The sequence below is a fragment of the Lepisosteus oculatus genome, chromosome 2, assembly GCF_040954835.1.
Source record: "Lepisosteus oculatus isolate fLepOcu1 chromosome 2, fLepOcu1.hap2, whole genome shotgun sequence".
Classification (NCBI taxonomy): Eukaryota; Metazoa; Chordata; class Actinopteri; order Semionotiformes; family Lepisosteidae; genus Lepisosteus; species Lepisosteus oculatus.
Window position 1 is genome coordinate 29,968,815 of NC_090697.1, and position 11,411 is coordinate 29,980,225.

The 11,411-nt window shown below is 42.2% G+C and overlaps 1 protein-coding gene across 5 annotated transcripts in view; it reads right to left on the minus strand.

Moving 5' to 3' along the window:
* Window positions 1-11,411, minus strand: part of LOC102688018 (dynein axonemal heavy chain 8) — an 87,120-nt gene that overhangs the window by 19,962 nt on the left and 55,747 nt on the right. For all 5 annotated transcript variants that reach the window (XM_069199178.1, XM_069199179.1, XM_069199180.1 and 2 more), the window contains 15 exons: window positions 10,889-11,050; window positions 10,419-10,665; window positions 9,962-10,203; window positions 9,270-9,410; window positions 8,457-8,688; window positions 7,985-8,127; window positions 7,624-7,758; window positions 6,316-6,438; window positions 5,521-5,734; window positions 5,020-5,129; window positions 3,879-4,042; window positions 3,210-3,402; window positions 1,015-1,137; window positions 543-673; window positions 297-450 (listed from right to left, as the gene is read on the minus strand). In XM_069199178.1, coding sequence (XP_069055279.1) covers window positions 297-450; window positions 543-673; window positions 1,015-1,137; window positions 3,210-3,402; window positions 3,879-4,042; window positions 5,020-5,129; window positions 5,521-5,734; window positions 6,316-6,438; window positions 7,624-7,758; window positions 7,985-8,127; window positions 8,457-8,688; window positions 9,270-9,410; window positions 9,962-10,203; window positions 10,419-10,665; window positions 10,889-11,050 — 2,514 coding nt within the window. The remainder of the gene's footprint in view (window positions 1-296; window positions 451-542; window positions 674-1,014; window positions 1,138-3,209; window positions 3,403-3,878; window positions 4,043-5,019; window positions 5,130-5,520; window positions 5,735-6,315; window positions 6,439-7,623; window positions 7,759-7,984; window positions 8,128-8,456; window positions 8,689-9,269; window positions 9,411-9,961; window positions 10,204-10,418; window positions 10,666-10,888; window positions 11,051-11,411) is intronic.

Consider the following 11,411-nt stretch of genomic DNA (forward strand, 5'->3'; position numbering starts at 1 on the left):
GTCCCAACACACGCTAGCCCATAGCCTGACATGTGAGATATAACACAACGTTACACAGAAGAGGGCATATGAAGAGAGCAATGTGAAAAATGATCTTTAAGCTAGTTCATGCTTTAATAGAGTTAATCTGAGGGTTTGGTACTCTACTTATCTCTAACTAATAAAATGACTTTCTTCATTTCTTCTGTGTTTCTAGGTTTGATTCCCTGTATCACCTAATCTGCATTACTTTCTCATTCAGTTTGAAAACATAACTTCACACTTGATGTCCTTAATCTGCTGTGTCTGTGCCTCACCTCGCCAGATGACAGTACATTGTTGAGGTACTCGAGAAAGGCTTCGTCCTTTATCTCATTGTCCGTGAAAATGAAGGTGATGCCTTTTCCATCTGCTCCCGCAGTTCTGTACAGCAGCTTCAGGTCATCCATAAGGTTATTGACACCGTATGTTCTAGGGAAGCCACAGAAGATAACTATTCAATACACACCACAGTCTAGGCAGTGATGTCAGCTGACGTGGAGTCAAGAGAAATGACTGCTCACCTGCTTAATGTGATCTGGAATATTCTGTATCCTGCTATGAAGGTTGCCAGCCGGGTGAGGCTCTGTTTCCCTGATCCCCCCACTCCCACAAGCAGAGCATTCCCACAGGATGTCCTGATGATGCGAGAGATCTGTAGAGGACCAGGGACAGACACGGCAGTGAGACTCTGCTGTGCATGTTATGTATTTGTTGATCAGTGATACAAGCCTTCCCTAATCTAGCTATGCAGAATCTACCATTGCAGGCTTAAATGCAAAAAACTTAAACAGTGAGTGAGAAAAAGGCACATTTTTTCCAGTATAAGTGTATATAAACTAAGGGCACTCATAGTGAGTAGAATCAAATTTAGTGTCCCTTACACTATATTAAAAAATATTTGTCTACACTTTAGAATCTTAAGCAGGAAAATGGAGATTTGTGTGAAAGTGCAATTCCATTTCCCTGGTATAGTCGACATTTAGGCGAGGTGACCTTGATGAGGTGAGCCATAGCGTCGGTGAAGAAGACCAGGTCCAGACGGGAGCCCCTGACAGTGTCATTGTACTGCCTCTGATACAGCTGGAGTCTTTCACACAGGAACTCAAAGCTGGGTACCTAAACAACAGGAACCACACAGAACCACACTCAGAACGAATTCAGGGCAATCAAATGTGACCATGAAAGAGACACAGACTGTGTGTAACTGGCCTGTTTTAAGAAACTTAACATGTTTCATCAGTTATGGAGTTCTCACAGGGTTCCTGGAATTCCCATGTCTCTTCATTACTGCCCCCACTCAGCTCTCATTAAGACTAATTGATCTCTAGATAGAAAAACTCTTTCTCAATTATTAAGAAGTTAAATTATTAATTTATATTTACCCAGAGCCCTCATAAAACTGTGTAGAACATAACTAATGGGACAGGTACTGAAAAGAGTTGTGTTTTGTGGGATTGTCTGATACAGTGTGTGATGCCATTAGAGACATAATCTTAGAAGGATGGTACTTTCCCTGAAGCATTATCCTCTTAAAAGAGGCGGTTTTCTGTAACAAGATGCCCAAGAAAAAATGCCAAAAAATAAAAAGGTTTTTTCCGGCAACTATTCCCTGTTCCAGTCTACATAAATTGACTACCGATCCAGTAGTGTGGTGTGGTTACTCTCTTGGGAAAAAAGTGCAGGGTGGATGAAGGTACCAGTTGTGTACCTAGTGGACCGAGGTCCAGATGAGGAAACTAAATTCTGGAATGAACACTCTTGAGGCCAATGGACTGCAAGTGTGGAAAAACCCTTTTCTGTTTCAAATTTAATAACAGCGTTTCGAAACCTAAAGAGAGGTTATTTAAACACACCAATAAGCTAGCTACCTCCTTGATGGGAGAAGACAAAGTCAGCTACAAGTCTGACAAAGACTTTGGTGTATTTATGTTTGTTATTTTATTTTTGTTTGGTTTACTAAACAAAACAAAACACCATGTCAACTGGGTTCCTATCAGCTGGAGTTTCTATGTTCTCCCCATGTTTGCGTGTGTTTTTGTTATGAACTTCCTGTTTCATTCCACTGTCCAAAGACATACTGGTAGGTTAATTGGCTTCTGGGAAGACTGACCCCGGTGTGAGTGTGTGCATGTCTGTGTCTGTGTGTGAACTGACATCCCATTCAGGATGTATCCACCTTGCACCCCCAGGCTCTGGCTCCCCCATGACTGTGACTGCAGATAAAGTGGTTAGAAAATGGGTGGATGGATCATTGACCGATCAACTGTAAAGATCTTCTCTGAAGAAAGAAGGGAGAGGCCATGCACATATAACCTCAGTACTAATAAGGAATCATTGGAAAGTATCCAGAAGACACAGGTGTGCTCCAGGACCAGGGTTAAGAAAGAAGAGGAAAAGAGTTGTTTTGTATTTTGCTGTGTCCTATAAGTACACTATGTACTAATATAGTTGCAAAGATGCCCTATATTTTTAAAAGCAAAATGATAAGAAAGCAATTCTATAAGTATTTTAAAATCCATCTATTTCTTGCCAGTAAAGATAAGCAGCAGAAACATAAATCGTGTAAATAAACATGCTTTCTGTGCAATGTATTTAAAGTCATCCGGGTATTTATTTACAGGGAACTTGGTGTCAAACTAGATTCCTTGTCCTCATCAAAACGATGTGAGGAGGTAATGAAAAAGCTGAGAGCTTGGGTATAGAGCACAGAGTGTGGAGTTAAAATCCAGAAATAATACTTGAGCTCTGCAATACATTAGTTAGGCCTCATCTAAACGACTGTGTTCAGTTTTGGTCACCACAGAATAGTACTCCTTAGAGAGCAACAAGAATGATTCCGGGTCTCAGGGAACTGTTCTATACTGTTCATTTCTGATGCATTTTTAAAAAGGCAAATCAATACAAAATATACTATAACTCCAGAATAGCCTAAAGGATTATAACTTACACAACATGATTAATAAATATAAATCATAATATAATATATAATACAAATATAATATAATAAATAAATAAAAGTAACTATAAATAATTTGCTTCACTGTTCTTTTAGTGGAAAGTTCTGCACCTCCAAAAGCTGAATCATTGTTTTCATTCTGGCGTTCTGAATTTAAGACCTGTCCGATCCTTCTTTAAAAAGCTTTACAGGCGCATTAAGGTGAGAGGCCTGAGAGTCCGCTGTGCTATACCAGTTCGTAGACTTTGGGAGCTTCCAGACTCGAGTCCTCGGGCTCATCTCCGGTTGGCTCTGGAGCCTCCCTCAGGAAGTCCACAAAGTAGGGGTCGGGATGGAGCTGGGGTGCAAGGCTGGGGTCCACATGCTCTTGGACCACCCGTGTTATAGACTTCTCAAACCACACCTTATCCTCCGCGCTCACGAACCTGGGCCACAGACACACAGAGCCTTCATCAAGCATTAATCAGCATTAAACACTCTCAAGTAACCTTTCATAGCGCTATAGGTTCCCTTTAAATAAAATCAATAAGTAACTAACTCATAAAGTTCAATGGTGTCATTCTTGTTTGACACATTGTCTGTTCTTCCCAAGTCTCCATCAGGAATAAGCCCTCAGTATAATCAATGTTCATTTCCCTAGCCTGGGTTGCAATTCAGTTTTTCCTTGCTGTGTTTTTTCATAGGATAATTAGAAATAAGGGAATAGTTGACTTTTTCTAACCCCTGCACTGATAAGAAACACAGATGTTGAGCAGCCACACAACATCTGGTGAGGAGGTGTAACATGGTGTACAGTATATGCTTGAACAAGGCTGTGGGCATCCATCCCCATTCTCAGGTCAAACAAAAACTTTGGTACAAATGTACAAAAACCATTAAAAACCATCAGGAAATAACAGACCTGTCAGCAATAACTCTTGTACATTCGTTCTGAAACAAGGCCAGCAGAGTCTGCAAATCCTCACATTCCTCTGCCTTGATGTTCAGCATCCCCTGCCAGATCCTGGACAGGTCCCGCAGATTGAAAATGTAGTGAAACTTGGACGGGGTGGGCAGCATCTTTGTCTAAGCAACACAGCAGGGTAAATTTGTAAACACACATAAGGCCCTTAGCAGCTGTGGGGAGATACGAAACTGACCATATTATTCTGATCTGATTTAGACGCTAGAGCTGTGCTTTCATTGAAGTCCATTGCTCTCTTTCACTCAAAGGGTCACAGGTTAATAAACAATATCAGTATCCATGCCTCCTGGTACAGTTCATGCATCACTATGTCAGAGTGTGCACATTGTTTAAGGGAGGAATTCATCTGAACAGGAGGTTTTCATATAATACATTTCCACGTCTCATTTGAAAAAGCAGGCTACTGAAAGCACAGCATTCTCAAGATTATTGAAATAGTCTTGCTTTCATTTTCATTTTGGAATTCTAGCTCAAAGAGGTCTTGTGATAGTAAACAAGATACTGTGCGTGCTTCACAGTTTGTGCTTAAACTTCATGATTATAGAAAGCCCTGTATACACCACACCCAGTGCTTTGGTAAAAAAGAAGTCACATTTCAACAAACTACAGTGTATCATGAACAGATAAAATGTTTCAAAACAGTGATTATAAAAGTGGGATTGATTATAAAAGGAGAATAACTTTATCTGATACACGAAAACAGTTTATTGTAACAGCCAAAACATTTCTTTGCAATGTGCATCTATAACAAACTTAACTGCAATATTTACCTGTCAGTTTTAAATAGGATGTTCAGTAAACAATACAAATTCAGAGCAATTCGTTTTTATGAATGTGAGAAACACTGGAATAATTAATAAATTAATTTCAAGGAAATCATCCACATTACTTTAAGATTATGCATCTCCTCCTTCAGTTCTTTGGGAAACATTTCCTAGAAATATCACGATAGGTAGGAGAATTTAAGTATTTCAGCGTGGGCCTTTGCAAAATTCCAATGCCTACAGTGCCTTATAGTATCTACGATCCATAGCCTGCACCTTTTTCATGGGTATATTAAAGATATACAAGAGGTTACCTTGGTCCACTGCCAGAGGATCCTGCTAGCTGGGACCAGAATCTTGATCATATCACAGATCTCAGGCCTGAAGTCTCGACAAGCATGGAAATACCCATAGCCCATTATCCCTAAGGAAGGAATAACAAATTTACCCATCACAATTCATTCACAATCATTCGACTCAGCTGACTACAGTGCTTTCCTTGACGTCGTGTCAAATAACAAAGAAGTGAATAAACCCATGCTAAGCCCAAAGGCAAAGTATTCCCATGCTATCTATGCTCGAGGGGTTCAACGCTCATGTCACCCATCCAAACTTCAAAACGAATGTAGCAAATAAGAATAATCTGTGTCCAGAAACGATTCACTTTTTCCAGAACTCACTATTGAAAAGGGTTTGTGTGAGGAACAGCTGAGAAATAACCGACGTGTCCAGAGGGGCCGTGCCAGCTGCAGCCTCTCAGCCCTGACATCATGCTGTCCTAAAGCCCCTCAGACGGGAGAACAGAAAGCAGGTACCAAAGATCTTGTCGATGGACGTGTTGGCGGGCAGGGTGCAGTTGAAGACGGTAAACTGTCTCTTCAGTCTCTGGGGGATGTCATTCCTCCCTCCACCAGGGTGAATCATGGCCGCCATCAGCTGCACGTCCACGATGGTGGTGAAGTCCCCAGGCTTATCCAGGCTGTACATTCCAGACATCTCCATCATCTGACGCACTATCTCATTGGTGATCTGCACACAGGAGCAGGTTTCATAGCCAGGACTTTTACCAACTAGGCTCATATCTATATAGTATCAGTTCAAAGAGGACTCAAGACAAAGGGAAATGCTTGTGTTTGTAGAAAGCAACTGAACTGGAACTCTGTGAACTGCAGTCACTTGTTTTCTGATTGCTGAAACTGGAGGACACTTCCTACTAGCACCTGCGGTTATAGTCGGAGTTACGCTTGTAAATAGCTGTATTGAGAAGTGGATACTCACTGAGTCAACCGCAAAATGTCAGAAACAATGTAGATGTTTTTGAAAGCTTTTAGCTCCAAATGCAAATTTTCCACCAATTTCCTGAAAATAATTTTAATGTCTAAAGCTGTGTTTCTAAGAAACGACAAGTCAGGTTTGACACGTCTGGAAGAGAGAAATACAGCCTTTTCATTTAAACACAGCCTGGAGGATAAGCTTTTCACGTGCTCAGACACTTTGACAGCTCTGCAGCAGTGTAGTGTGTACCCTGTCATGGTTGTATAAAGCAATGTTGTTCAGACTGCGTCAGTGTTTCAGCAGCTGGGATCCACTGTGCCCGTACTGCACCGTACCTGATCACCCCACTCGTTGATCACTGGCATGTTGATGTCGTCAATAAACACCGTCATTCTGCGCCCCCCCGGTGGCCCATAGGTGCTGCCCATCCGCTTTTCGATATAGCTCTCAATCGTCCTCTACAAGCACAGCACACAGTGAGAACTGCATATCCAAACACTGTCTGTCAAACACCAGAAATGTAATTATTCCTGTCCAAGAAGGATCTAAACTTCTCTGATGAATAATGAGAAGCTGGGTTTCCAAATCAAGCTAAGGAAGACTGGTTGCTTATGTCATGATGTGAGAAATGCCCTGTTACACATCACATTGTGAATTGACTCTTTAAAATGTTACATGTACAGTAAGTGTTTGAATTACTCTATGACACCTTGCACTGACTTTGATGCAGTCATGAGTTGCTTCTTTGCTCAAACATAAAGAGTAATAGTTAATTATATTTCCTTACAAAGATACACCTGCATGAAACTCCTGCATGAAAGGCAGGATTTCCTTAGGTTTTGTAAGGGAGAGGTGTGAAACAAAGCTGTGGACTTGTAGAGTATTGAGGTGCTCAAAGGTATGTTTACAATATAGAAAGGGATTAAATAAACTAATAATTTGTTTCCAGACCTAGCAGCTATTATTTTAGCATAGATGCCTGTTGACGTGGAAATTACTATTTGCTAAATTATATATTGCTCTTTTGCAACCACAGAAAACAGAGACAGGTGCGTTTTAAAGTGATACTGATCTAGAGACAAAGGAAAATCATGTTTTTGGAAGAACACCAGAATTAAAATTTAATTTGCATTAATTACTGAACAGAAAAGCACATCTGGTCCACAATTCTAACCCCTGCTGGTTCCAAACGCTCTGCGTTTAATGCAGCATGTCACACTGCCAAATCATGTTACAGTTCCTTCCATTCTAATTTACAGTATTTACTAATTTACTAAGTTGTTATTGTATTCAAATGTCTGCATGTTTGGGACTACATTAAAAAAACCTCACTTTTACAAAATTTGATCAAATTAACCCATTAATTATACCTGTAACAAAGCCCTTCTGGTGAAGGCTACACCATGTGTTAGATGGTCTTTACTACCATTAATATCAATACACCTGACTCCACTTGAGATTAGCTACCACATGTTACACTTTGTCGACAGGCTCTGCCACTTCAGCGGGACATCTGCTCTTCAATATAGCTCTCAGTTGTCCTTACTTACTTTTTACATCAGCAGGCTACACCTTCCTCTCTGCCACAAAAATGCAAGCCAACATCGGAAAAGCTGCAGCCCAGGTGATCAAAGAGTGATTACCTGGAACATCATGGGTTCAGTGGCAGACGAGAAGTTTAAAGATTTGGACAGGTCCGTTTCGGGGTCATATTTCTTCATGTATCCTTTAATCATCACAGTCTTTGCAGTTCCTTGCTCTCCAATCAGCAGGACAGCCTGTAGATCACACAGACTTAGATATAGTCTGTACTATTAATTAGTTTAACTAGATTAGATTTAAAAAAATTATTGTGAAGTTCTTTTGCCATTGTCATTTTGATATTCAAGACATCTTGCCATCTGACTCATACCATGACCTGTGGGTTTTGAGAATGATGATTTAGTGTCAGGCTGAATCAGCCTGATTCAGCACCACCGCTGTGGACCAGTGCCAGACACTTACCTTGTGCTGTTTGGCTATCGTTTCCATCAGGAAACTGGTCCTAGTGTTATCCACATTGGGCACAAGGATGGAGGCATACTCCGGCACATGGTCTGTTGGGTAATCATACTCCAGCACACGGCTGTTCCAGTGTTCCCAGGCTCCTGGCATGGAAAACACGCATCTGTCACTCTCTCACTCTCACAATCACTGGGAAATGGTCTCTGAGGTCCTTAACTGTATTGATGAAGGCATCATGCCATAGACTGTTCTGGATCTGTTTTTCCTTACTGACTTTCCTCTGAATTTATGCCAAATCCTATAAATCATTTGTACACTCCATGAACATGTGAAAGTTTCAGAGCCACCAAAGCCTTGTAGAAGACTCTCTACCTCTATCAGTATCTAATAAAACTGTATAGGCACTGGTGCATGGTGCAGGTTGAGAGGACTTGTGGTCCCGGCATGGTGGAGCAGGGGGATGAGAGGTTACCGTTCTGGCTGACGAGGTACTCAAACATGGTCTCCCCTGACTTCACGGGCGGCAGGTTTAGCTTGCTGCTGTGGTTTCTCAGGAACTGCTCCAGCTTGTCCCTGCTGTCCAGCTCCAACAGGGAGCCCACACTCCACATCAGACAGAACACAAAGAGCCGCTCCACCTGCACAGCACTCATGTTTCCCCCTGCCTCCTTCATGGGAAGGAGCCCCTCCAGCAAGTTAATGGACTGAAAAAAGGCGTAAAAATGAGGTAAGGATGACCAGTGCTAGGGTTATTAATCATTTTAATTATACAGCTGATAGCTTTGTGATGCATTTCTTTAATCCATTCTCTCCTAGGTTTGTTATCACCTTTGTAAAACATAATTAGGGGACCCAAGCCCAAACTATGGGGAAGTGATTCCAACACTTAGAACAGAATACACTTCTTTACCCAAGAGATTGGGGGAATGTAGAACAAGCTACCTTCAAGAGTAAATTTAGTCTGGTCCCTTGGGTTAACACCCATAATCCTACAGCTTCCTGGACTAATGACAAAGCAGTCAGAATTTCAGTTTATTATCTTGTCACATGTTTAGCACTTCCTGCTACCCCACAGTATCTCCAGTCTCCATACAGGAGCACTGCAAAGGAATTCTGCTCCAGGGGGAAGTGCCCCACCAACATCACTAAAAGTACAGGTTTCCCTTCCCAATACTGACCAAGAACAACCTTGCTTAGCTTCTGAGATCTGACCAGACTACAAGGCCATAATGTTGAGGCCATATTGTCAGGTGAAACACAAACATGGCACACACGCTACACTTACCTGCATGATGTAGTTACACTCCAAGAGCTGCATCTTAGGTTTCAGATTTATCTTCATGTATGTGTATGCATCCTCAAACACTTTGTCATACAAGTTCTGTAGTATATCAGCTTCCTGAGGATTGCGCTTGTTAAGCCAGGCCTGAAATGCAGAGGAACCAGTCAGAAGACTTTCAAAGCAGGGTGCAAGTGTAGCACTGTCTTTAATATTTCTGTGACACTGGTCTACAATCTCACAACTTTCATTGGCTTTAGGAGTTTCTTTAATCCTGGAATTTAAAATCTCTTATAGCTTTTAACATGAGCAATCAGTCTACTGTCTGAAAGAATCAGGAGAGAAGAGAAGTCTAAGTTATTTGCAATAGTATCCCCTTTAGTTCTGAACTCAAACATTCATATAAAGAATATTTGTGTGACAAAATATTATAAGACAGTGTTTCTTGATATTTTAATGTAGAGAAAACAATATTTTTTTCCAAAGAATAATGGCCTGTAACAATTGACAGAAGTCATAACCCAATAAAGCACCTTAAAGCAGCTGTTTTTCAGCTGGAGAGCAAACCTCACTGTTAATGAAGAAAGAAGCTGTGTTTTTTTTTTAATAGAAAAAACGCTCAGGAACTCAGTAGCACAGTGACAAACAGGCTGGAGTTCATGGGGCACGGGGCATGATGGTATTGGAGGGCAGCATACCTTCAGTATGGGCTGCCAGCTGAGTGCTGAAGAGCTCATGAAGACCATGCCCACTCGAGAGACAGTGGCTGGAGATGCATTGTCGATGTTGTGGACCTCAAAAAGCAGCTTACAGGCCGGAGACATGGTGATCCGATCTCCATTAGCTAGAGTCAGAGTCTTGTTATCATCCAAGACAGAGTTGAGGTTCTCAATCCAGATGGCATCTACTGGCCCATCCAGGATAATCCACACATTTTCCCCTGAGACCAGAAAATGGGAAGAGACAGCTGTCTATTAACTGGTCCCTCAACAAAATGTATACATTTTTAAAGCACTTACACAGTAAGTGCAGCAAGCTAAAGAGGACGTGCTTAATCGAGGCAGCCCCTTTAAGGAGATGTAATGGCTTTAACCAGCTTTCCTCCATTACAGATGTGCACTGTTCCTGTACTTGAGCCCAAAGAGAGTGACCCACCCTTCTTGGCCTTCAGTGTCTTCCTCCACAGGGTCGAGAAGATGCCATCAGTCCAGTCGTTTGTGGCGGCGTCCAGGCGGCCGAACATCTGGGGGGCCGTGATGGCCTTGGGATTCATGCGCATTTCCCTGTGCGGGGAGCCACACTCGGTCATCGCCCGCATCAGGATGTTAATGACTGCGGTCTTCCCAGCGCCACTGGGGCCCAGTGTCATCAGGCCATGGCGTACCCTCGCCGTCTCGAACAGCTGGCACACACAACATGACATCAGCACCACCGCAAAGGCACAGCCACACAAGCATGCCATAAGTTATGTATATATTTTAGAGATGCACAGTGGACCACGTATGTCCTAGACTGTTTCTACTGTCTCTATCACCCAGCAAGGCAGTAAGACTGCTATGTGGAGCGGAGTGCCAGAGAACGTGCTCCTTCAGACACATCACAACTGCGACTGAAGAGCAGGGTACCTGCACCAGCTTCAGATTCCAGGGGGGGTGATTGACAACACCGGCAGCCTCCACCTGATTGGTCACAGCAGCCTGGAGCTCAGCATAGGTGCTGCTGTCCAGCTGTATTCCTGGGAAAAGGTCACTGATCAGGCTGAGGAACAGTGGCTCATCTTCATCTACCTGCAATGAAGCACAGGCCAGTCATGCTCACCACTCCAGTGCTGCCAAGTAACCACTGGGTCTTCCTGTGATTCTGGAGGAAGTTAGAGGCACAAACTGCAAGCAGTCTCAAACACATGGCCCATCTGTCCAGGAGCTGTCTTTCACTTCTCAAGGTTAAAATCAATCAAAAAGACTGCCAATATCGACTTCTTTCTTAACTTTAGCGTAAGTTTTGTTTTGCATTTGTATACAGTTATTTTGAGTGCAGTTACCTATTGCTTTGTTGATTTTTATGTAATGGGAAGAATTTTCTAATTGTCGTCTTTGCATTTGCAAAATATTAGACAATATTCCTCAATGTCTTAGGTGATAACAGCTG